The sequence below is a fragment of the Macaca nemestrina genome, chromosome 10, assembly GCF_043159975.1.
Source record: "Macaca nemestrina isolate mMacNem1 chromosome 10, mMacNem.hap1, whole genome shotgun sequence".
NCBI lineage: Eukaryota > Metazoa > Chordata > Mammalia > Primates > Cercopithecidae > Macaca > Macaca nemestrina.
Genome location: NC_092134.1, coordinates 83733239 through 83760291, shown reverse-complemented (window position 1 = coordinate 83760291; position 27053 = coordinate 83733239). Strand labels below are relative to the sequence as shown.

The 27053-nt window shown below is 47.1% G+C and overlaps 1 protein-coding gene across 9 annotated transcripts in view; it reads right to left on the bottom strand.

Annotated features, from left to right (window-relative positions):
- Positions 1-27053, bottom strand: part of LOC105492868 (formin like 3) — an 89093-nt gene that overhangs the window by 18091 nt on the left and 43949 nt on the right. For all 9 annotated transcript variants that reach the window (XR_011609161.1, XM_071071754.1, XM_071071753.1 and 6 more), the window contains 3 exons: positions 5268-5351; positions 2921-3001; positions 2625-2701 (listed from right to left, as the gene is read on the bottom strand). Coding sequence is in view for 8 of the 9 variants with exons in the window: in XM_071071754.1 (XP_070927855.1) it covers positions 2625-2701; positions 2921-3001; positions 5268-5351 (242 nt within the window). In the remaining variant the exon portion in view is untranslated. The remainder of the gene's footprint in view (positions 1-2624; positions 2702-2920; positions 3002-5267; positions 5352-27053) is intronic.

Here is a 27053-nt window from a genome sequence, read left to right as displayed (position 1 = left end):
TTCCTGTCTGTCTGCTCTCCAGCTCCCCACCCCCTTCTCATTTCCTGTCTGAGTCTATACTGCTATTTCGGGATCTTGACACTTTGAGGAGAGGTTAAAGGGTGCTTAGGCAAGGCACAGAAACCAATACAAACCAGGGAAAGAGGAGCTGGAGAGGCTCTGGAATCCCACTTCCCAGCCTGTCCCTCTCCAGAACCTGAGTTCCCATCTGCTGCTCCTGCACACCCAACTTCTGCAAGCCCTGGGGCTGATCAGGCTGTGACCAAAGCAGGATCCTCCTCTCCCCACCTTGTCCTGGGTTCCTTCCACCCTGAAGCACCCAAAATCTGACAAATGCTTCCCAGAAATCCAGGAAGGATCCTTCCACATAACTCTACCCAGAGAAGCTGCAGTTCAGATGGCAGGCATGCCTAAAATGCCAGGCACTGAGCTATTCCCTGGGAACAAAGGACCACGTCCAGGACCTCTAACTTGTGTGCCAACTACCAAGAGGCCCCAGGCCTGGGAACCACGCTGCTTTGGACCTAGCTCCTGGCCAGCAGCCAGAGGAGCAGGCACCAGGTAGAGGAGGCAGGCAGCAGGGACTGTCATAAACTGCTCTGTGGCCTTCTCCCAATGAAAGCACACCCCCATCCTCAGATGACTACAGCAAGACTTAATCAAGAAAACAAGGCTGGGTACTAGTGGCTCCACTTTGGGATTCTTAAAGAGGATCACTTGAGCCTAGGAGTTCAAGACCAGCCTAGGCAACAAGGCTAGACTCTGTCTCTACTAAAAAAAAAAATTTTTTTAATGGACAGGCAGGCCAGGCACAGTGGCTCACATCTATAATCTCAGCACTTTGGAAGGCCAAAACAGGCAGATCACTTGAGCCCACGAGTTTGAGACCAGCCTGGCCAACATGGCAAAACCCTGTCTCTACTAAACATACAAACATTAGCTGGGTGTGGTGGCACACGCCTGTAGTCCCAGTTATTCAGGAGGCAAAGGCAGAATGGCTTGAGCCTGGGAGGCAGAGGTTGCAGTGAGCCGAGATCACGCCTGGGCGACAGAGCTAGACTCCGTCTCAAAATATAAATAAATAAATACATAAAATAAAATGGGCAGGCATGGGTGTGTGCCTGTGTTCCCAGCTACTTGGGAGGCTGGGATAGGAGGATCACTTGAGCCCTGGAAGCTGAAGCTTCTGTGAGTCATGATCACGTCACTGTACTTCATCCTGGGCAACAGAGCAAGACCCTGTCTTTAAAAACAAACAAAAAGAAGACAGAAGGGCTGAGAGTGACAGAAGGGACTATGGAGGAATGCAGAGTGGTAGGTGGCTTCGGGTGGCAGGTAGCACTCAGGGTTGCCACTGGTGTCATTCTTGCCCTCACACACAAGGGTACTAAGCAGCCCCTGCCACTTTGTCCTTCCATGAAGGATTCACCAAACAAAGGAAGAGGCTTGGCCACACCTTTCTCAGTGGCTTGGCTTTCAGTGTCTGATTCACAGATGAGTTACAGAAGCCATACTTGGGCCGCCAGAGCACAGTTACTGAGGCCAGGAACCATCCCTTTCCTGTTCTCTCCTGTGCTGTTTCCCTTGTGATTGCTGCTACAACTGGCTACACACACAGGTGTCCTCTCCCTCTAAAGAACCCCGGGAAGGCTTGCCCTGGGGGTGGATGAGGGCTGCTGCTACGACAGGAGGGGAAAGGCTGATGATGTCATTTGGCTGTCTCTACCCCACTGTCAGGAAGCCTGGGTACCCCGCCCCCACCCGGGCCTCCACTGCTCACTCATAAGCACTGGACATTTGTGCCAGGCCCTCCATCAGGTCTGTAACCCCGCCTGCAGTTCTACATCACATGTCCCTCACTGTCCTTTTGCATGAGCACACATACGCACACATATACACACTTTCTCTCTCTCTCTCTCACTTTCATGTATCTTTGCTGATTACAGTTTCGTAACACTGAGGCCAATACCCTCTTTCACTGTACCTCACACATTAGCCTTTTGCTTGTTCAGCAATTCCTGGTTTCCCACTCAGGGACCGGAAAAAAAAAGACTCACACAGTTCCTAAGGGCCCTGTCAATGGGTTGGGAGCACCACGGTCTGTGAATAGAGAAAACATTCAGCTCCTGGCCCCCATTGCCTTACATCTTTCCTGGTGCTTAAGGAAGCTTCTTCTGCTCATGAACTAAGATTATCTTCTCCCAGGCACCAAAAAGTCCAAATAGTCACAGAACGGGAAGTAGGTCTCAGCTACCCAATACAGTATGTTCCCCCCACCCTCAGCCTTCTCTGGGCCTCGCTTGGCCCAGCACCAGGCCACAGGCAGACTCCAGTCTCAACTGCTGTGGGAATGTCTTCCACTCAAAGCCACAGGCGGAGGACCCCAGGAGAGGCCTCAAGCTTGCCAGAAACATCTAGTCAGCAGCTGGCAGAGCTGAGGGGGCAGAAAAGTCAGAAAAGAAACAGTCCAAAGCTCTGGGGAGCCAGAAGCCATTCAAGGGGCAACTCTGCCTCATGGCAGGGAAGATGAACAGGAACAGCATCCCCAGAGGACAGCAGATCCTGTGTGCCCAGCCAACAGCCTGGGGCCAGGTGAAGAGGCTACTGCGGCCAATCCAACTCACCCAATGTGGTTGGTGCGAAGAGAGATCTCCAGCTCCCTTAGTACTTTGGTTGACTCCTGCACCCTCCTCCTGAACTTCTGTAAAAAAGGGTAGAGAAGGAGAAGAATACAAGAGGGCAGTTATAGATTTTCCCTCCATTACTGGCCAGCCATTCCAGGCCCCTGGCCACAGAACCCTGAAATCCAGCTCCCAAGGCTCAGAAACAGATGTCTAATATCCAAGTCAAAGGGTTTGCCCCCAAACCCCACAGGACTATAAAGGCTGGCAAGACGGGGCCTCTCTGCCTCATACTTCACCTTCCGAGTTACGCTGGGGTCCAAGAAGCTCTGGAGTTTCTGAATGTAAGTGTGGGGAGGATTCTTCACCTGGAATCGTTCCTGTAAGGGAAACATGCATATGCGTATCCACAAAGACAACCAGAGACCTGAGGAGGGCACTGAGGAAGAAGAGCACTCATAGTGTTCAGTGTGAGGGGACTCAGCCTCTTCAAGTTGTCACCTGGCTCTAGACATCACCTAAACTTGAGGTTACCTTCCTTGACTTATCCCCAGGTGTTGCCATCTGTTGCCATCTCCTCCGCCTCCAATTAGTGCTCCCTGAGCCTAAAATGTTTTTCTATGTCAAAAAGTATTTTTAAAGTGTGCTGCTTGCTACAAAGATATTGAGGATTACAGAGTTGTGAATAGCATCCAAAACAAAGACATAATTGATTGGGCTTAGGAGGCCAAGGCAGGAAGACTGCTTGAGGCCAGGAGTTTCAGAATAGTCTGGATAACATAGAAAGACTCTGTCTCTACAAAAAAACTTTAAAAAATTAGCCAGGCATGGTGGTTACCACATGCCTGTAGCCCTGGCTACTTAGGCTGAGGTGGGAGGATCCCTTGAGCCCAGGAGTTTGAGGCTACAGTAAGATATGATCATGCCATTGCACTCTAGCCTGGGCAACAGAGTGTGATCCCTCTCTAAGAAAAGAAAGAAAAAAAAGATATGATTGGGAAATGCTGTTCACTGCCTGGCCAACTAATGGATATGGGTTAGGAATGCCAAGGGGAGAGGAGCTTGGCCTTGTAGAATCCAACTTTCTCAGCAATGAACTCTGCGGTTGGGACTGGAATGGTTTTGCTGAGCTGACACAGCTCAGGGCTGCAAACACTGCTCCTTGCCCAGACCCCAGCAATCCAAAGCAACCTCAAATACTGAAGGCTGCGTTCAGCAAGGTCATCCCTCGATTCCCTTCTACATAGAGCCTGGGACCACGCCCTACTTTGGCCCAACCCCTTCATCTGACCCAAAAAGAAACTCAGGGAGTACCCCTTGGCATTCTGGTCCTATTAGGGCTGCCACCACCAAGATATCTGAAGAGCTGGATATCTGAAGAGTGGAGGGGCTGAAAAATGTCCAGGAGAATGATATAATGTTAGAGAATAGGACCTAAAAACAAATAGAAGAAAAAAACGAAAGGTCTGAGAAACAGCTGAAATTGACCTAGAAAAGACTGAGAGATCATCAATTAAAGAACCTCAATACCAAAGGGTTACTATTCTCCAAACCCCAAGCAGGTGCTAACCAACTCCTCTTAATGCAGAACACAAGGAAATTGACCTTTGGTGGAGAAGGGACTTGGACTAAGATCCCTGAAGCATACACCTAGCTTATGTCAAGCAGCATGACCTGGGGAGGCAGTGGAACAGAACAGTTAGCACAGACTTGGCATCTGCTTGCCGGAGCTCAGCCCTGGCTTCATCACTTACTAGCATTAGGCAAGTTACTGAGCCTTGGGTTCTTCATTTGTAAAATGCCAACACTGCCTTCCTCAGAGGGTTCTGTGACGACTAAATGAGGTATTTCAGTGTGTTGAGTACTTGGTCCATAACAAGCACTCAATAAACATTACCTATTATTATTTCACCCAGAGCCTGAAAAGAAATAATAAAACTGCACATGGCAAAGTGCTGGGTAAACACTACCCACACTGCCAGATACTTCCATCTCTACCAAGATGTAAAAAGGTAAAAGGTAACTCTCCCAGCCCTGCATACAGGCCTGTCTGAGTTCACAGACTCGTGACTCATGATCTTCAAATGCATGCAAGCGAAAGAGCCAGGTCATATGTGTTAGAAGATTCTCAACTCTGAGCAAAGTAATGATTTCTATTCTCTTCTAGCTTTCAACACAGTTCATGTAGGGAGAGTTTTCAGACCTTGACTCTTCTGAGATTTTGGAACAAAAGACTAGAGCCTGGGGCTTCTCATTCCTAGAGGCCCCGAGATAATGAGAAAGACCCTGCTACTTGCCAGGGCTAAGACAGAGTGAGAGATCAACAGTCCTTTGAGCACCCTGCCAGGCATAGCCCTGAACCTGCACAGCCAATCCTATACCCCTGATCTATACAAACCCCCTTATACTATTGCCCATTGGAAGAAATCAAGACAGCTCTTTGTGGGAGCTAGAGGAGAACTTGGCCTGCTAGCTCTGTCTCTGTTACGAGAATCTTCTTGGAAAAGAAAGTGAACACAGATGAGGCCAAGCTTAGGCCAGGGTTCCTCAAGGGACCCAGAGCTGCACTCAATGTCTCTGGCCCCACAGCCTTACCTAGCCCAAGGCACAACTCCCCACCTCCCTCCTCTTTCCGAAACCCCATACCTGGTCACAGATCAAATCCCACTTCTTCTCATTGTCATACTGCCGCAGAAGCCGGGCCTTGTCTGGAGGCAGGTTCATGGAGCTCTGAGGAGAGAACCTGAGTCAACAAGGCTGAAACCTCCCCTCATCTGGAAAAGAGAAAGACTAGACCGCCCACACCTTTCTGCTACTGGGCCCTCAGACTTCACCCTGACACTCCATCGCTGATAAGGCAAGCTTGGAAAAGTGGAGCAGTCCTCCAGCCTCCCCTTCATATTTAGTTGAGTTTGGTTGAGCAATGTTTTCCAAACCTCTGGTCGTAGAATCAGTTTAATGAGTCAAAATTAACTCTATTTTAAATGAAAACGAGCAGATTAAAATAGAAGATACCAGAATTCATTGCAAATAGGAAGTATAAATAATGCTTTGTGAAGCTTTAGTTTCTTTTATATTTTATGTATATACACAAATGTGTCATATACATACATCATACCATAAAATGTGATGGGAACATGAGACGGGTCAAAAAATTTGAAAAGCCACCAGGTTAAAGCAGCAATTTTTTTCAGTTTGCTTTTCCCCCACAACCTGAGAGACACGTAACTTGCCTACAACACCCACTCCCATGGGTGAATCCTGAGCCACCCACAACCTATGTAGATGCTATAACTGTGACCCTCTTGCCCATATCAGCATACAAGTGAATGAGAAGAACATTAGCATGAAGATAACTGCTTAAATTTTTTTAGGAAAAAAATATTTAGGCAAAAATTCACAAAAGTACCAGACTTTAATTGTTAGTAGCAAATTACTAATGACACATCTCCCAATTAATTAAGACACCGCAAAGCACCCTAACCCCTTGGCAAGCCACTCTAATATAGGCTATTTGAAGGACAGCCCAGGAATCATTTTATTTTGTTCACCACTGTTTGGTGACTGAATAAGGTATGAGAGAATGAGTAGGTGAAGCCTAAGGACTTCATCCATGGACTAGCCCTACCCATGCTAGAGGCTACGTTCCCTACCTTTATCCCCATTCAGCCAAACCTTTCTTCTCATCAGTCTGGCTGTCTTTGTTCCAGGTCACAGCCCTTACCTCTAAAGGCAGTCTGGGCCAGATGCAGTAGCTCATACCTGTAATCACAGCACTTTGGGAGGCCAAGGCAGGCAGATCACTTGAGGCCAGGAGTTCAAGACCAACCTGGCCAACATAGCAAAATCCCGTCTCTACCAAAAATACAAAAATTAGCTGGGCGCAGTAGTGCACACCTGTAATCCCAGCTACTCAGGTTGCCAAGGCACAAGAATTGCTTGAATCTAGGAGGTGGAGGCTGCAGTGAACCAAGATCACGCCACTGCACTCCAGCCTAAGCAACAGAGAAATATTCCATCTCAAAGAAAACAAAACACACAAACAAAAAAGACTAAAGGCAGTCTGACACTTTAATCAGATCACTGTACCTGCTCCCTGGTAATCTTGAATCAAATATGATCCCCTACCCGAGGTGTTGCAGCTGCATGATAACCCATGTGACTTCCCACAAATTCAGCTTCTTCCCGAGCATAGTGCCAGCCACCTAGAAGGCTGCCTCTCATCCTTCTCTCCTTTAGCTACTGTCCAAGTTCAGCTCTAACTCTCTGGTAACCCAAGCATGACCACTTCATTTACCTCTGCCCAGTTCTTGGCATTCTCATCCCTGGGGACATGAACTGTGTGCATCCAGGGTCCCTGAGGAGTCACATAGGCCCTGCATTATTCCAGAAGAAGCAAACAAATCCTAGAAGGAGGTCCTCCAACTTTTGATGGAATCAAAAGAAAATCCTTAAACATTTATTCTGTCACACTATCTATTTATTATAAACATAACGCAGATATACTCTTAAATCAGCTGTATACTCATCTAGCCCCTAAAGTGCTATGTCTATTCTTACCATCTCCAGCTCCCAACATGCATCTAGTGGGGGCAGTAAGGTGATAATAAACCATGTGTAAGAGGTCCCAGGTCTGAGCTACAAGCCCAGCTACTAGCTGGAAATGAGGTCACTATGGCTCAAAAAGGAAGTAGGGTTGAAGTCTTCGGTTGGAATTTATACATGGAAGAATTTATAAAGTGGGGCAGGTGAGAGAAGAAAGTGGGGCAGGTGAGAGAAACAAAGAAGGGGAAGAGAGCCCCACATCACACCTCTCCCTATGGTTCCTGCTGCCCCATGCATCTGCCTGAACTTCCACAGGAAAGTGAGGCTGAGTCCTCCTCACAGTCTATGTAGTATGGATGGCAAGATGGTCAAACACAAGCCTGGAATGTTCTCTCTGAAACTACTTTGTTAAGGGTCAATCTCAGCATATCCGTGTGGACAGCAGGATAGGAGCAAGAGGCCTCAACAAAACAAGGACTCAAAGGTCAACCCAGAGCGGGTCTCCTAACTCAGCCTAACTGGGGCCAGGCTGCTGCCAGCTGAACTCAAGACAGAACTGAGCAGAAACAGTCCTCAGGACTGGTCCTGGCTCTGTGCATATCCTAAACACATCGCTGCCATCTGACCATTTCTCCTAAGTCTGTGCCATGAAAATAGTTCTGTTGTCTCCCCTGGAAGAAAGCTGCTGGAATGGGGGAGGGGGCAGCCTGGCACTGCTGTGGCAGACATCACATCCTGTCTATGCCAACTTCCTCCCTCAGCCACCCACTGTCACCTGCTGTGGCTTACACTTCTCCACCAGGTGAACTGAGGAGGAAACACTTGGTCCCCTCGGTTTGAAAAACTGGGCAAAGTCACTCCCTTGGGTAGTCCCAGCCTAAGAGCATGGAAGAGGCACAGCAGAGACCCGGTCAAACTCTAGATCCCCAGGAAGGAGTGACCCCGAATTATGGAAACAGGTGGTAGAGGCATGAATCTGCTCTGACCACAGCCACATCCTCCTGTCTAGAGCTTTGGGTGGCACTTTCTTGACAGTGGTCTCAGACTTCTCTGCTTCTTCTGGGCTGAAGTGTGATGGGGAAGGAGATGGGTAAGGGGAATTTCCCCAAGCTCCAGCATTCTCAGAAGAAATGGGTCACTGGCTGCCAGTGGGAGCCACCTGCCAAGGGGGCATAAACCAGAGCCTGGCCCGGACAGTTGTCTTCCTGCTAGACAAGGGCATCAGGGCTTTTGCCTCCACCTGATAATGTGTGTGAGTCTGGCAGGGCTCCAATGTCCTGAGGAAGCCACTCTGCCCTTAGGAATGACAACTTCCTGAGTTCCGGGGACAGCAAAGGAGCAAACTTGACACAGTTCCGGTCTCAGTCAAAAGGGTTTGTTTCCTTGATATTTTTTATTCAGTGGTTCCAGAGACTGTAGGCTCCAAGAAGGCAGAAGCTGAGTTAAGTTCTTGCTAACTCCTCATTGAGACCCTTGCTGAGCAGAAAGGAGGCAGTGGCTGTCTTGGAAAGGAGAGGGCACTAAATGTGGGTGAAGTCAGAGGGCCCAAGATCAACTTTGGGCTCTTCAGAGTTATGGAGCCTTGGTGAACGCATCCATAAACTGGAGATAATCTCACTACTTCACAGGGTTTTAACTGAGGATTAAATGATAAATATTTTATGTCTGTATGTGTCTGGAACACTGTGGGTGTTCAACACAGTCCCCGCCCCACTTCCTCCTGAAAATCTTGTGTAATGTTCTGATGTCTGAGGGACCTGCCCTTTTGCTTCTAGGCTGTCTCTCTCTCTCTCTGCCTCCATCCCACCTTCAGCAATTGCTTCTCAACATTCTGCCTACAGAGCAATCCATTAGCCTTTCACTGATAACTGCTCTGGCTTCCTCTAAGACTAGGTGCCAATTTAAATATCATTATCCTGAGGGGTGGGGGACATGGCAAGAGACTCCAAGGAAGAAGTAAGGGAGGTAAGTCACAGCCAAAACAGTTACAATAGGAGATGTGAGGAAAAGTGGAAGATGAATTCAAACTGAAAGCAACTCTGGGAGTGATTCCTAAATCACAGGGAACCAGCAAAACATCTAATAATAAAAACCTATAATGGGAAGAAGCCTAAAGGCATGGAGCTGGTGCTTCTCCAGCAAGGCTCCTCTGGTTTTACTGCCAGTTTGAGGCCAGGCAAATCTCCCTGCACACTGAGGTGCATGTGAGCAAGGGCCCGGTTCCTCCAGCAAGGTTTCCTAACTCTCCACCTGACCCCTGACAGCCCCAGTCAAGCCAAGGAGGAGGGAGGCAGCTCTGGTGGCAGAGGTTCCCTTCCCTTTCCCGATCTGCACCCTCAGCCCAGTGAGCCCCTCCTCGTTTCCTTCCCACTGCAGGGGAAGGGAAATGCCGGTCGGGTTTGGAGTTTCCTTCAATGCTGTGAGCTCTGCTCTGGGACTCGCCCCTACTCTGACAGTTTTCTTGAGCCAGGCCTGGGGAAAACCCAACAAACAGAAATAGGAACCACCAAAAATTCCCAACTGTTTTTGTTGGTCCCAATCATGATATATCTTAGGAACAGAGACCAAAATGGCACAGCTTCGAGAGACAGGGAGAGAGACGTTTGTAACGTTCCTGAGAAAGAAACTGGAGGCTTTAGGGAAGCTCCAGCAGGGACTGTTTGTTTTGAGAAAATACAGAAAGTGAGAGGTAGTTTTATTAATGTTTTCCCTCTTGAACCACCTCCCACCAGGTTTCATATGGCTGTCTTCTCCAAGTATGGTAGCCTCAGCCCCCATGCTCAGCCCATGGGGACAGGGAGTCCTGAGAAACTGAATCTGAAACTGCCCCACAGATTAAATGAATGCCGTCCTGGGCACCACACACTTCTCAACGTGCTGCTGAGCCCCTGACCGCAGGTCCAAGTCCTCCCTGGCATCCACAAATCAGCCCATTGAGCAGATGAGCAGAGATGGAAAGTGGCAAGAGGACACAAAATTTGGAAGTCCAGAAGACTGCTGAAGGAGGAGCTGTAACACTGTGCTCCCACCCCATGTTCCCATGTTCCCACTAGGATCCCCCTCACAAACCAACAGATCTGCCCCAAGCCAATGGCAAAGCAGGCAACACAAAGCACAAAGGCCCATTACTAGCTGCCAAAAGAACAGAGTGTAAGGAACGGCCTCCACATGTCACTACTGGTGGGCAGTAGGCACAGCTGTGGCCAGTTGGGCACTGCTCCCAAAGGGCGAGAGCCCAAGGAGGTGGGAGGTACCAGCTCCTGCTGCCTTGGCCCCTTGGCGGCCACAGCCAGTCCTGCCGCAGTAGCAGCTCCCAGACAATGAGAGTTATTTTCAGCCAGCGCTTTAAAACAAGCCAGCTGGCTAGTGTGCAGGGCGGGAGTCCTCCTCCACCCAGCCCGCCCAGACGGCAGGCCAGCCGGGCCAGCCCATTGCCTACGCCGCCGCCGCCGCCGCCGCCGCCGCTGCTGCTGCTGCTGCTGCTGCCGCCGCCCCCGCCTCCATGTCACTGTTTGTTTATCTCATTGTTCCAGCACAGCTCCTTCTAACTCCCCACAAAACTGCAATCCTTTGTAAAAGAGAATAAAAAAAATCAGAGAGTTTGATCAAAGGTCCAAGAGCTAAAATTTTAAAAGGTCCAGACATGGGAAGCACGGCAGCCCCTCCAAACACCCACACTTTTCCCCAGCATTGTGACTGGCTGGGGTAGCACAGGGAAGGAAATGGAACAGATGGATGGTCAGATCTCACTGCAGCTCTCACAGACCAAGGCCAAGCCTGGCTTCGCCGCCAACCTGGGGAGACAAAGCTCAAGACTGCTCTCCTTGCCTTGACTCCCTCCCATCCTCCTCTCCAGAGCCCAGGTCTGGAGAAGATAACTTGAGACACACAGCCTGAAATGGGCTGAGTCAACTGTGAAAGGTTCTGGGCAAAGATCTATATCCTGTGGCAGAAAGGAAATCACAGAACAGTCAATGACACTTGGCTGGAAGGACAGGCAACCCCCTGCCCTGCCTTGATAGAGTAGGGGCAAACACTTCAGCTGTACCACCCCACCACCACACCAAAGTACTCAAGAATAGAAAAGGTGGAAGGCAGCAGTTACCTCCCTGGACTCTAGGCTTCCAGCCCTGGTCCTGCCCAACTCTACAGCCTCCCCAGGGCAGTTCCCCATTACTGCTCATCTCCCTCCTTATGTCATCCCACACGCAGGAGCATGTGAGTATAATACAAGTCTAGCCACACACAGCTTTCTCTAGGCCCCAGCTGCCCTATTAGACATCTGAACAAACTGCTTAGGTACCACATGACAAAAGGCATAAGAAAAGTGGGTGCTCCTTAAGTGTCTGTAGTAGCTTAGATCTGGCTTCCTGTTTTTGTTTAATTGAAACTACCACTTTGGGGATGAGCTGCCAGGGAAAAGCCAGCTCTCACAGGCTCGGAACCATGTCTGGAGAACGTGCTTCTGTGGTCACTGAGGACTCTGTAACCAGAAATGACTTGCTGAGCAGTTACGGGCCAAGTCCCTGAGCAGCCTGGAAGAAAAAGAAATGGATTCACCAGATGTCTCTGGTTGAGCTCTGCAGTTCACACCAGGGAAGTTGGATAAAGGAGAGGTCCTAAAAGACCAGCATCATTCAAACAAAGAGATGGCTTTTTCTAAATACAATTATACCCCCGGGGCCTCTTCTTCACCCTAGAGAATTCCTCCACTGGATCCTGAGAAGGCAAAGGAAATTGGCCATGTCTCCAAAGTTGCTAAAGCCTCAAACTCTTCCCTTTGCCACACTGTTGGCCTCATACCTGACATCAGATAACCTCTGCAGGTAACCCTGAGGCCCCCAAACCCTGATTAAGGCCACCCTTTCTGGCCTGCCCAGTCAAAAAATACATAATCTCCAATAGGAGCTTCTGTCAGCGCTTCCCAACTGAGCACCCAGGCCCTAGTAAAAAGCTACTGCCACAGCAACTTGATCTGTCTATTGGCTCCTCGGCCCCTCCTCGTGGTTAGCCAGACCCACACACTCCCCAGTTACGCAGAATGGAAACTATTCCGCTGGGGGCAGCTTATTTTCCAAAGCCAAGGAGTCTTGGGGCAAAGCCTCACATTCTCCCTGCAGCCAACCAAACGACCTCCCTCTCTTCATGAGGTTCTGTCCTCCCACCTGGGGAGCCCAATGGGCAGTGCTACCTCTCAGAGGACACAGTATTTCTGGGGTCACATTTCCTGTCTCCCCATACCAACAGGCCCAGTGAGTCTCCCTCCCAAGGTCTCTCATCTATACTTCCCCTTCTGTTCCCACTGTCACCACCTGGATAGGCCGTTATTGCTCACTCGCCGCCCTCTGGGATAAGCTTCTAGCTGGCATCCCTACTTCCAGTACTTTCCTCCCTGCCATCCTGCACATGAATGAAACTTTCAAACTTCTAAGCACATAAATCATGTTTCTCCTTGGTTCAGAAATCTTTTTTGACTCCTTACCATTTATATGAGAAAACCTGAGCTCCTTGGCCTATTGCTGTTAGCATCTTGAGCTTCTGAGGTAAGATTCTCTCCAGGCTGGCCCCAGCTTCTCTGACCAGCCTCATCCTCTCCCACTCTGTGGAATCTCTCTCTCCGGGGACAGCCACTCTTCCCACTCCTTAACCCTAGGATTTGCTTGTTATTGATGTTTCCCCAATCTTCTGACTCCCTACCTACTACTTACTACCTGACTTAAAATCCAGCAGCTCTGACTACCCAACCTAAAATAATCAGCCCCTCTCTTGAGCTCCAAGCATAATATTTAAAGAATAAAATGGCAGAGACCTGCCTGTTATCCCCTGACCTCTTCTCCTCCTCTTCCTTAGTAGTGAACCTCCAATGTTGAGATGGACACTTGACAGCCTAGAATTGATACATTTCTCAGCTTCCCTTGCATTTAGGTATGGCTATGTGACCATGTGGGATGTAAACAGAAGTCGTGTGCACAACTTCTGAGAAGTGTCACTAAAGGGAGGGAATATACCCTTCTTTTCTCCTTTCTGCTTCTAGCTAGTTGGAATACAAACAGTGGCTGAACCTTCAACAACTATTTTAGACCATGAAGTGACTTTGGAAATGAAATCCACATGGATGAAATAACAAGAGAGAAAATACCAGGACACTGATACCATGGACCTTTAGAACAAATTGAATGTTTCATAGTGGGGGTTTTTTTGCACATGTTTTCTCTATTCACAACTAGAAAGAACATAAACTCCTTAAGGGAAGGGGCCATGTCTTACCCTTCTTTGAATCATGTGCAGGTGCTTAATAAGTAAGTGATTGATCCTGCTCCTACCACTCCCACCACCAAGTCCCTTACTCAGTCTCCTGGCTAACTGGGTAAAGGGAGGATCCTTTAACTTTTTACCACTGTCCTTACTATTTCTGGGCTCTCTTATCTATAATCTGTCTTATGTTCTATAGCCCAAATCACTTTATATATTGCTTTCCCCTCAGCAAACTCCTACTTTTCATTCTGAGTTTCAACTCTGTCTTCAGTTTATGCCATAATCTAAGCCACTTCCCTGCTCTTCCCTTTAACCAGATTCATCTTCTTATAACCTGCTAGAACACAGGCTTCTAAGCACAGGAATCATCATCAGCTTGTTTAGCACTATAATAGGTGAGCAATAAAGATTGGGCAAATCGAATTTCTCCATTCACATGTTCCTTCATATATTCATTCATATATCCCTAAGTTGTTTACTCCATTGTACCCCAGAGACACTACCTCCTTTTGAATTGCCAGCCATGCTTCTCCTCCAATTCACAACAGGTGAAATCTACCATCTCTAGCAAATCCTTCATAAATGAGAGAGTAACATCCACTCTCCCAACAGTGTCTCTGCACATTTACTAATTATTTTAAAATGTGTTCATGGAATTGTGACTTATGGTTAAAGTTTCTTCACCTTTTCTTGGACAATCAATATATATGTTTATCATAAATCTCAGTGACACTCCTAGAGGCACATATACAATGTAGTGGTTAAAGCACTAACTGTGAAGCCACACTGCCTGGGTTTGAATACTGGCTTCACCACTTACTAGCTGTGTGGCTTTGGGAGAGTTATTTAATCTCTGCAAGCCTCAGTTTCCTTACCTGTAAAATGGAGGTACTTACCCCATAGTGTTGCTGTGATTATTAAATAAGTTAATATATGTAAATAATTTAAATCAGAACCTATATAGTAAATGTCACACATAATACTAGCTATGTTTTTTTGGTTTGGTTTTTTATTCAACATTTAGCTGGGAAACAACTCTATGCCAAGCACAAGCTAGAATTTGGCAATATCAAAATAAACAGAGTATGGTCACTACATTCAGAAAGTTTATATCCTGAGGAAAGATAGACATGCAAATCAGGGGTCAGTATAGACAGCGTTGCTGTGAAAGAGGCACATACAGTACTGTGGGATCCCAAGGAGGTAACATCTAATTAGACTGTGGAGTCAAGTAAGGCATAAGGCTTCCTGAAAGAAATGTCACAGGATTTATTTTATTTTATTTTACTTATTTTGAGACAGAGTCTCGCTCTGTCGCCCAGACTGGAGTGCAGTGGTGCGATCTCGGCTCACTGCAAGCTCCGCCTTCCGGGTTCATGCCATTCTCCTGCCTTAGCCTCCCGAGTAGCTGGGACTACAGGTGCCCACCACCATGCCCGGCTAATTTTTTGTATTTTTAGTAGAGATGGGGTTTCACAGTGTTAGCCAGGACGGTCTCGATCTCCTGGCCTTGTGATATGCCCGCCTTGGCCTCCCAAAGTGCTGGGATTACAGGTGTGAGCCACCGCACCTGGCCTATTTTTTTTTTTTTTTTGAGACAGAGTCTCACTCTGTTGCCCAGGCTGGAGTGCAGTGGTGTGATCTTGGCTTATCACAACCTCTGCCTTCTGGGTTCAAGTGATTCTCCTGCCTCAGCCTCCTGAGGAGCTGGGACTACGGGCACACGCTACAATGCCCAGCTAATTTTTATATTTTTGGTGGAGATGGGGTTTCACTATGTTGGCCAGGCTGGTCTCAAGCTCCTGACCTCGTGATCCACTCACTTCAGCCTCCCAAAGTGCTGGGATTACAGGCGTGAGCCACTGCACCAGGCAATTTTTTTTTTTTTTTTTTTTTTTTTTGAGACAAGGTCTCACTTTGTCATCCAGGTTGAAGTGCAGTGGCACAATCTTGGCTCACTGCAGCCTCGACCTCCCAGGTTCAAGCGATCCTCCTGCCTCAGCCCCTCAAGTAGCTGGGACTACAGGCACTCAACACCACACCTGGTTAATTTTTGTTTTTTTAGTAGAGACAAGGTTTTGCCACGTTGGCCAGGCTGGTCTCGAACTCCTGGACTCAAGCGATCCACCCACCTCGGCCTCCCAAAGTTTTAAGATTACAGGCATGAGCCACAGCGCCCCACCTAGAGTTAGTCTTAAACATCAAGCGGGAAGGAATCGGAAAAAGGCAAGAGCAGAAGGGAAGATGGTGATATTCTAGGCAAGGAGACAGTATTCGCAAATACATGGCAACACAAAACACCATTACAAATCCAGGAGTCTGTAAGTGATTTACTACAAAGGCATGAAAGTATGTATGAAGAAATTACAGCAGGCAGAAAAGTCAGGTGATAAAGGATATGATGAGTTAAGTAAGTAGGTGGCATAAGTAGGATAATAATAATAACACTACTAAAATGAAAACAGTAATAAGGAAAAAAGCTAACATTTATTGACAGAGCTGTGATAAGCACTCTATATGAATTATCTCATCTAATTCTCAAAATGATGATATAAAGTCCTATGAAGTAGGGACTATCATTATCCCTATTTTACAAGCAAGGAAACAAAGGCCTAGAAAGGCCATGGAACTTGCCCCACATCACAAAGCAAGCATATGGTGGAGCTGGGATTTGAACCCAGGTCTGACCCAAAGTCTGAGCTTTTAACTCCTCACAATGTCTCCTCTGAGACAATTAATTGTATTAGCCCTTGCACCTTTCCAAATTGTATGCATCCTTCAGGACCAATCAGTACCATTTCAACTTTCCTCATGGAACCTCTCCCAAACCACCCAGATCTCTGTGCATCCTTCCTCTGAATTTCTGTGGGTTTTCTGCTCTAACCTCCCATTAGCACTCATATTCAATCATTCTTTGAACAGCATTTGTGTCTTTTTTTTTTTTGAGACAGGGTCTCACTCCATCACCCAGGCTGGAGTGCAGTGGCAAGATCTAGGCTCACTGCAGCCTCGACCTCTTGGGCTCAGGTGATATAGCTTCCCCAGTAGCTGGGACTGCAGGCACACACCATCATGCCTGTGTAAATTTATTTTGGTAGAGACGGGTTTCACCACGTTGCTCACGCTGGTCTCGAACTCCCAGGCTCACGCAATCCACCCACTTTGACTTCCCAAAGTGTTGGGATTACAGGCGTAGGCCACCACACCCAGTAACATTCATGTCTTCTATGTACCATGCATTGTGCCAACTGGGGGACCTGTTTTGCCTTGTGATAACTCTTGTATTTACAAAGAAGGGGGAACCTGAAGCTTATAAACATCTACTCTGGGCCAGGATGGTGCCAGACCCTTCAATTACAAGATTTCATGGAAAAGTCAATTCTCTCTTATTGTTATTCATTTTTCACATTTTATATTATTTCCTGAACTAGACTATAAGCTCCTTGAGGATTTTGCCTTGAATACACTTGTTCCTAGACAAGTAGGCCTGGCACACAGAAAAAGCTTAATAGATACTGTGGGCTGCCCAAAGGGACAGCAGAGGCCATTTTGGGGGGCAGAACCCAATACACCGGCCTAGGGCCCAGCTCTGGCTTTCCATGAATCTCATGACACATCTAACAGCTTATTATAAAGCCATAAAACTTAATGAATCCCTTCCTACTTGTGGGAGAGGCATGACCCCTGCTTTATAGAAAGATAAACTGACGTTTGGCACAGGCACACATCTGTCACAAGTTCTATCAGCCAGGGAGAGGCTCTACAAGTCCTGCCTCTCCTTGCTTTCAAATGGAGGTACATCCTCAGTGCCTCAGTGCTTCTATCCTCTTTTGGGAGGAATCATAATGACCTCAGTCTGCTCTAGATCCATGAGCTGTCCTCCCAATGTTGTCCCCTCTCACGCTTTGAAGGCCAGAACTTGACATAGAGGTCTAGGCTACCCACAGCCCAATGCTATTTTTGAGTTGTTCCAGCTTTTTTACAACTCGTTTGATTGTCCAGCTAGTAGGAAAAAACACCTCTTTGGACTTAGCCTTTGAGAGTTCCCTCCCCACGACCCAAATCTTCTCTGCTTCTTGGAAATGTCTGGTGTCCTAAGTGTTATATTCACTCAGGGAACAGGGATGAAAAACATTACTGCGCATCTCTTATATGCCAGGCACTTTTCTCACATTCTCTCACTTACTATTCTCAATAACCACTGGAGGTAAATATTATACCTGTTTAACTGATTGAGGGAATTAAGAATTTGAGACCAACTGGCTCAAGGTTACACAGAAAGTAGCAGGACCCAAATTCAAACCCAGATATGTGACCTCCAACAAACAGGCTTTTTTACCATGTTTGCCCATCTCCTTACAAAGAAAACAAATCTCTTTTTCTAACTTGAGAAGGTCCAACTTGATTTATCTGACTGGCTTTGGTTGATCATTACACAATGCTTCCCTATTCTGCACAACCTAATGAAACCAGCTTAACCAAGTATGTGTGCTGAACATCTGAAGTTCAAGGCTTCACAGAGGAAGACAGAGACTGTGCACAGCACAGAGACAAGGAATCGGTCATCTTGGACACAACCTGGTGACAAATCCCTTACATCTGAGTAGCATTTTAAACTTTCCAGAACAGCACAGGCTTTGGAATCAGGGATGACCTGGATTTGAATCCTGTTACTTTTCATGAGACAGTCGGAAAGTTCTCGTTCTGCTGCCCAGGCTGGAGTGCAGTGGTGCGATTATAGCTCCCTGCAGTCCCAAACTCATGTGCTCAAGTGATCCTCCCACCTTAGCCTCCAAGTAGCTAGGACTACAGGCATGTGCCACCATGCTTGGCTAATTTTTTTTTTTTTTTCACTTTTTGTAGAGATGGGGCTTTGCTATGTTGCCCAGGCTGATCTTGAACTCCTGACCTCAAGCAATCCTCCCACTTTGTCCTCCCAAAGTGCTAGAATTACAAGTGTGACCCACTGTGCCCAACCAGGGCAAGCTATGACATTTCTTTGAACTTCAGTGTCTTCATCTACAAAATATGGATAATATCCACCTCTTATACAGAATAAAAGGGATTTTGCACAGTACCTGGCACAGGAGAAAGACTCTGTAAGTGGTAACTGGAATGACCTACTCCAGGAGTCACATTTGACTCAAGTTAGCTTTTAAGTACATATGCAAAATACAATTTCATACTTTTATTTATTTGTGTGTGTGTGTGTGTGTGAGAGATAGAGTCTCGCTCTGTCGCCCAGGCTGGAGTGCAGTGGTGCGATCTCCGCTCACTCCAAGCTCCGTCTCCCGGGTTCACGCCATTCTCCTGCCTCAGCCTCCCAAGTAGCTGGAACTACAGGCGGCCCCCACCACACCCAGCTAAGTTTTTGTATTTTTAGTAGATATGGGGTTTCACTGTGTTAGCCAGGATGGTCTCGATCTCCTGACTTCGTGATCTGCCCACCTCGGCCTCCCAAAGTGCTGGGATTACAGGCGTGAGCCACCGCGCCTGGCCCTCATACTATTTTTTTAGAGACAGAGTATACCAGCATGACCACAACTCACTGTAACCTTGAACTCCTGGACTGACACAATCCTTCCATGTCAGCCTCCCAAGTAGCTGAGACTACAGGTGTGTGCCATCATGGCTATTTTAATTTTTTATTTTGGTTGAGACAAGGTCTTGCTATGTTGCCCAGGCTGGTCTTGAACTCCTGGTCTCAACTGATCCTCCTGCCTTGGCCTCCTGAAACAGTGAAATCACAGGTATGAGCCACTCTGCCCAGCCTAATTTCATAGTACTTTAAAATGTATAAAAGAGTATATATGTATAGTTGAATAGTATAGGTTAAACATACGTAAAGTACAATTCCCTCATCTCATGTGATCTAATAATTCTGTAGGTAAGAGCAGTTGCACCCTTGCCCCTTCAAAAGATAAAATCAAGAAACCAATAGCCACCCAGGGGATTCACAGGAAAACCGAGACCAGAACTTAGTGAAACAAAGTCAAGTCACTAAGCTGCTCTGCTATTTGAGCAGCTGAGTGATCTGGGACAATTCTAACCTTCTGGGGCCACGGTTTTGTTATCGATGGAGAGATATGGGAGAGATTTTGCCAGGTTATCTCTAGTGTTCCCGCCTCAAATCAGATTCCTCACTTCCTCAACTGTCTCCTAACTTCCTTGGGTCCACTTCTGCCACAAATCTGTTTTCGGCCCCCGCAACTAACTACTCTTCTCAACAACTGTGCTTCTCTCCTTGTGACATTACGTAAGTCCTAGGAGTTGTCCCTCCCCATCACTGAAGGGCTGTGCTGTGAGACTGGAGAAAAGCTCACATTTTTATTGAGAGTAGGCATAGATGACTCTCAAATATGTATTTTCATCCCAGACTTCTCCTTTGAGATTCAGCTTTAAATATTCAACTCCCATTAGACATTCACCCAGACTTCCACAGTCTTTGCAACCTCATGTGTCTCAAAGTGGCCTCATCACTTTTCCTTCTAACGTATTTCTTCTACTGTGTTCCCTTGTTAGAGTCGTTAACTCTAATCTAGCAAGCTAGAAATCTGGGTGCCATCCTCAATGCCTCCCTTCTCCCTCATCTCTATCCTCACAATGTAAAATCTAATCAGCCATCAAAAATCGAAATAAAATCTAATCAGTCATTAAAATTAAACTGTTTATTAATAGTTAACATTTACCTGACTGTCCCATCATCTCCATTGTGCAAACCTGTCCCAGTTTAGGCTCCCATCATCACCACCACAGAGTAAAGGCCTTCCACTCAGCTGCCCACCTCCAATTCTGGTCCCTCCCGTGGTTGCCAGACTGACCTACCCACAACTCCCAATCTGACTATGAAACACATGAAGTACAGTCTCTTCCACATGGCATTCAAAACCCTCCTTACCACTTTAGCCCTGCCTACCATGAGTCTCTGCCTTACACTTCACACTTCAACGGCACTGAGCAGCTCTGTGAGGGTTCTCTGAACACATCATGCTGTCTCGATTTAATGCCTCTGCTCATGCTGTCCTCTCTACCTGGAATGCTTTCTTTCCCAAACTTCTGTCCTACTCCTAAATACCCTTTCAGCCAGCAGAGATTTCCTTCTCTGGGCAATATTCCCCAAGCCCACCTCTCAACTGTGCTCTCCCGATGCTTCCTGCATCTCTACAGAATTGCACTTAGACAGCTGTATGTTATAATTACATGTTTAATGTGTTTGTCTCCCTCTCCAGACTGAACTCCTGGGGGCAGGATGACTGTCTTAGTCACCTTTCTCTAGCTCTTAACAGAATTCTAAGCACTTGTTGAGTGAATGAGTACTAGGCTGCACTTGGTGAGTCTTTGAGGGCTACTATCTTGCCCCCTCTCTGTCTCTAGGCAGGCAAAATGACACCTTAACCATTCTCAGTTAACCACCTCAGAGGCCCTCCTGAGTGCTGATGTGACTCTTTAGCTGCCCTGCCACAGAATAAGGCTCTCTCTGCCCTCTTGCCTCCAATACAATCAGAAGCAGCTGGTAGGGCTTTTGTACTCCTACGACACCAACTTGACATTGCCCTGGATCTGTGGGCAACAAGCACTAGATACTTTCTTTACAATTCTTGGAAAGAATCAACTGAGAAGCCAAATGCTACTGGACATTGTCTAGCTGGTTATCCTCCAGCTTCTGAGATGATGCTCAAAACTTTTAACAAGGATATTCTAGGGAAATGAAAGATTAATGCTTTGGGACGCCACCGGGAGCTGTTGCCCCATAAATGCACAAGATATTCTTAATTCCTTAGTCAGTCACCATGCCAGCAATAATTAAACAAGTCCAAAGGGAGCAATTAATAGCTGCTATTGGACCATCAATCTGGAACTCATGCCAGATGCCATCAGAAAATAATCTGCAGACATGAGCACTTCACGAGGGAGCAGATTCACCAAGTGCCCTGCCTGCCAAGGGCCTGAGGATAATGAGTGCTTATGTGATGTTGATTCTGCTGAGTGGCAAGTAAAAACAAAATAACCACAACCACAAACGAGAAGTCTGTCCAAAGTAAGGGGCCCAAGCATACTCTGGACACAGAAGGGGTCCAAACAAAGATGCTCTTTCCTGGTTAGATATCTCTGGCCCATCCATTCTAGAACATTGTCTGGGCCTCACTTCAGGGCTGGCATTGAAGGAAGGGGAGTATGTGATCTCCAGTCTACAAAATGAGCCCATATAAAAGCAACTCTACCACCCCAGAGTTCAATAAAATCCCAGGAGCACAGGTCTCAACCTCAGCTGGTGTATGATGGTTTTAACCTTGGTAAATGCCCCCAGTTCAGAAGGCTTTTAAAATAAGGTCCAGGCCAGGAGCAGTGGCTCATGCCTGTAATCCCAACACTCTGGGAGGCTGAGGCAGGCAGATCACTTGAGCCCAGAAGATCGAGACCAGCCTAAGCAACATGGTGATACCCCTAGCTGGGCGTGGTGGTGCTGCCTGTAGTCCCAGCTACTTGGCAGGCTGAGGCAGGAAGATCACCTGAACCCAGGAGGTGGAGGTTGCAGTGAGCCAAGATAGTGCCACTGGACTCCAGACTGGGTGACAGAGCAAGACTCTGTCTCAAAAAAAAAAAAATAAAATAAAATAAATAATAATAAAAAAAAAAATAATAAGGTCCCTCCACAGCTGCACAAGAGACAAAATGTGCTAAAGTGCAGGCCAACAAAAGTCAAGAATTACCCCAGTACCTGGAGGTCCCTAAAGCCTGTGGAAAGGTCATGACTAGGCCAACATTATTAAGTAGAAAACAAAGGTGACTAGTACATGCCATTCAGTGACTTTACAACTTCGAGGTACCGAGAAACAGTCTCTACCCTTCAACAATAATTCTTATTCTTAAATATTTTTGTTAGGCTCCTCAATATCAGATCTCTGATTCAAGAGGTTAATGACCTTCAAATAATATTTCTATTTAAGGCTGGGTGTGGTGGCTCACACCTGTAATCCCAGCACTTTGGGAGGACAAGGCAGGCAGATCACTTGAGGTCAGGAGTTTGAGACCAGCCTGGCCAACATGCTGAAACCCCGTCTCTACTAAAAATACAAAAATTAGCCAGGCATGGTGGCGGGCGCCTGTAATCCCAGCAACTTGGGAGGCTGAGACACAAGAATCACTTGAACCTGGGAGGTGGAGGTTGCAGTGAGCTGAGATCGCGCCACTGTGCTCCACCCTGCGCGACACAGCGAGACTCAGTCTCAAAATTACATAAATAAATAAATAAATAAATAAATAAATAAATAAAAATTCTATTTAAAATGCTTTGGTTTTTTGTGGGGGAGGGTTTGAGACAGGGTCTCACTTTGTCACCCAGGCTTGAGTGCAGTGGCATGATCATAGCGTACTGCAGCCTCAATATCTTGGGCCCAAGCGATCCTCCCGCCTCAGCCTTCCAAAGTGCTGGGATTACAGGCATGAGCCACTGTGTCCAGCCTTCTACTTAAAATGTATTGAGCATCCTGGCCGGGCAGAGTGGCTCACACCTGTAATTCCAGCACTTTGGGAGGCCGAGGCAGGTGGATCATGAGGTCAGGAGATCAAGACCATCCTGGCTAACACGGTGAAACCCTGTCTCTACTAAAAATACAAAAAAATTAGGCGTGGTGGCGGGTGCCTGTAGTCCCAGTTACTAGGGAGGCCGAGGAAGGAGAATGGAGTGAACCTGGGAGGAGCTTGCATTGAGCAGAGATTGCACCACTGCACTCCAGCCTGGGCGACAGAGCAAGACTCTGTCTCAAAACAAAACAAAAAAGTATTGAGCACCCTTTATGCCAGTCACTGAGCCCCAAAACTCTTACAAAAGGCCAGGCTGAGCACCTAGACATGGGCAGAAAGAATCCATCCCTACACTACTTGCAGCTGCTTCCCAGACCAGACTTCGTATTTCTCTTCAAGACCAGAACACGCAGAGTGACTTCAGGAAATCTTGAGAATCAGACTTGAGAAGCCTAGGAAAGACAAGTATCTCTTTACAGTTAATCAGCACCCTGCCCAGCCCTGCAGACAGTTCTGACAACTGGAGCCAGGAAGAAGCAACCACAGGCTCTGGCTGGGGCCCACCTGGGGCTAGGAACCAGTTGGACCCCCAGATGAGTACTGACTCTGATCCCCACCCAGACTGGCTGCAGTGCCATAGGGAGCCCCTTCCTCGGAGACATACTCAGGCACTGGGATCCAAAGTTCATGGAAAGTTTCACCTTCTCTTATAGCTCAACCCCCAAAACTGCCTGATAATCTTACCATCTTATCTGAATATCTTCCCCATTACTTTTTTTTTTTTTCTTTTCTGAGACGGAGTCTCGCTCTGTCACCAGGCTGGAGTGCAGTGGCGCGATCTCGGCCCACTGCAACCTCCGCCTCCCAGGTTCAAGCGATTCTCCTGCCTCAGCCTCCAGAGTAGCTGGGACTACAGGCACCCACCACCACGCCCGGTTAATTTTTGTATTTTTAGTAGAGACGAGGTTTCACCATGTTGGCCAGGATGACCTTGATCTCTTGACCTCGTGATCCACCCGCCTTGGCCTCCCAAAGTGGCATTACAGGCATGAGCCACCACGCCTGGCCCCTCTCTTATTTTTTAAGAGACGGGGTTGCCCAGGCTGGACTCAACCTCTGGAACTCAGAGGATCCTCCTGCCTCAGCCTCCCAAGCAGCTGGGACTACAGGCACATGCCACCACACCTGGCTATAACACCCAATGACCATCTATCTCTTTATCTTACCTTCTTTTTCTTCATGGTACTTCTTGCTACTTAACATTATATTATATACCTGTAAATTTGTTTACTGTTCTTCCCAACAGCAATGCAAATGCTATGAGACTGGTTTGTCTTTTTTGTTCCCTGTGGTATCACTAATGTCTAAAATACGGAGTAAACACTCAATAAATAGTTGTTGAATGAATAAATAAGTGATCATGCAAACATTTTAAAACTCTGCTTCCATCCTAGAGGTGCTACATGAGAAGCAAGACTGAATAATGCCTACTTCCCAGAAAGCCCTATCAACCTGTTGTTGAATCCTAACATCTCCTCCAAATATCTCCCTAAAGTCCTCCACATCTCATTCCCAGGCCCACAAACCCTAACCCACCCCAGAGCAAGTATTAAAGAGAGAAAATGGAGCAGCACCCAGGGAGGAGACACATTTTTCCTCCAGTTAAGTACAGTCTAGAACCTCTGCAAATTAAAAGCTCCCTCTTCACTGAATCCACTCAGCTATAGTTATAGGTCACACTTTTTATTTTTATAACCAGCCAACCCATCAAATTATAGGCTCCAGCCACTGGTAGGCACGCCAAACACTGGGGCCAGCTTAGCCTAGAAGAGGCACTGCTCCTTCTGGCTTGTGAGGGGGTGCAGGAGTGAGGGCTGAGCACCAGTCAAACCTGAAAGGGCAGAAGGCACCATCACCCCACTGGGGACAGTCTAGCGATGAGCCTGGATCTCACTCAGGCCAACCTGCTGCCCATAAGGGAGACAGATTCCAGGATTCTCCACACAGCAAACAAGAGAACTCTTAACCTTATAAAGCACACCTAGAAGTTTCCCTACAATTAATTTCCAAACTCCTTACCAAGGCCAACAAGGTCCCACATGATCTGGGCCCTGCTCACCTTTCTTATACCTTCTCGGACTCTCCTCAGCATCCTTGTCTACCAGTCTGGCCTTCTTTCAGTTCCTCAAATGTGCGAAGTTCTTTTCCACCCAGGGCTTTGCAAAAGTTGTTCTCTTCCTAAAAAACCCATCCCCCAGATCTTTATATATGGCTATGATGATGGCTTGTGGTAAGTGGATCTGTAAGAATGAACCAAAGAAACTGCTAAGTCCATTACAACAGACCAGGCAAGAGCTGAGGATCAACTACAGTAGTGGTAGTATGGATAGAGAGAAGGTGAGAGGGACAGCAGCCCAGACTAACTCCAAGTGCTTGGCCTGGATGATTAGCTGGAAGAGTGCCATTCCCCCCAAAATACAATGTATAAGAAAACACTAGCAGGTATAAAGTGGCTCACAAACACTGGACACTGTTACTATGCAATGAAATATATTTATTGAGCATCTACTATGAACAAGGCATTGTTAATAAAAAAAATTATTTAGTACAAGACAAATTTTACCCTAAAGAAAGGCAAAGGCCGGGCGCGGTGGCTCAAGCCTGTAATCCCAGCACTTTGGGAGGCCGAGATGGGCGGATCACGAGGTCAGGAGATCGAGACCATGCTGGCTAACACCGTGAAACCCCGTCTCTACTAAAAAATACAAAAAATTAGCCGGGCGAGGTGGCGGGCGCCTGTGGTCCCAGCTACTCGGGAGGCTGAGGCGGGAGAATGGCGTGAACCCAGGAGGCGGAGCTTGCAGTGAGCTGAGATCCGGCCACTGCACTCCAGCCTGGGCGACAGAGCGAGACTCCGTCTCAAAAAAAAAAAAAAAAAAAGAAAGGCAAAAATGGGCTGGGCGTGGTGGCTCATGCCTGTAATCTCAAGCACTTTGGGAGGCTAGGGTGCGAGGATCACTTGAGCTCAGGAATTCAATGCTGCAGTGAGCTATGATCACACTACTGCACTCCAGCCTGGGCAATAAAGAACGATCCTATCTCAAAAAATAATTTTTTTAAAAGGAAAGCAAGACAGATTTGGCAACGAAAAGAATTAGTTCAAAACTTGATGACTAGAAATGGAAGCTTCTACATTTGAAGACTTCTGCAGTTCAAGGGTAACACATGGGGGATCATTTTCTATCCCGTTTCACTTAAATCAAATTATTCTGATTCTCTAACCTATGAGGATTGAGCATTTATTTCTCATATATTTCAATCATTCAACTTTTAATAAGCAAACTCATGAATGGCCAGAGACCACTTACCAACTATTCTCTATTCCCTGTTGAAACCCTGGGCAGGAAAGTCCCTTTTCTAACAATCAAGAAATGTTCAGGCTAGGGACGATGGCTCATGTCTATAATGCCAGCACTTTGAGAAGCTGAGGAAGGCAGACATGGCTTGAGCCCAGGAGTTCAAGACCAGCTTGGGCAACACAGCAAGATCCCATCTCTACAAAAAAGTAAGAAGCACAACTGTAGTCCCAGCTACTAAGGAGGATGAAATGGAGGATGGCTTGAGCCTATGAGTTGGAGGCCACAGTGAGCCATGACCACACTACTGCACTTCAACCTGGGTGACAGAGCAAGCCCGTTTCAAAAAAATAAGAAATGTTCAGACAAAACTCAATGTGTACTGGCCATCTGTCCTGATCCAAGCTCACATCTGTCTATAACTAAACTCCTCTATTCCAGCAGCAGGGCTCCTGGCTGCCCTTCATATAGCTGCTTCATTCCTCCTCCATAATCCCCTCCCATACGGCTCTGCCCTGCAACAATCTCCTCTTTCCTGATCTACAGTTGACTAAAGACCTGACTAAAGCCCCTGTCCTCCTTAAAGCACTGCCTAATTAGCACTCCTATACCACGCTGATCCTCCCTTAGCTCTCCAATCTTTCTGTGTTTATAGCTGTGTGGCACCCTATCACCTCATGATCTCACTTGGTCTTCACAAAACATGTGATTGGGCAAGACAAACAGTATTCCCACATTATAGATAAATAGC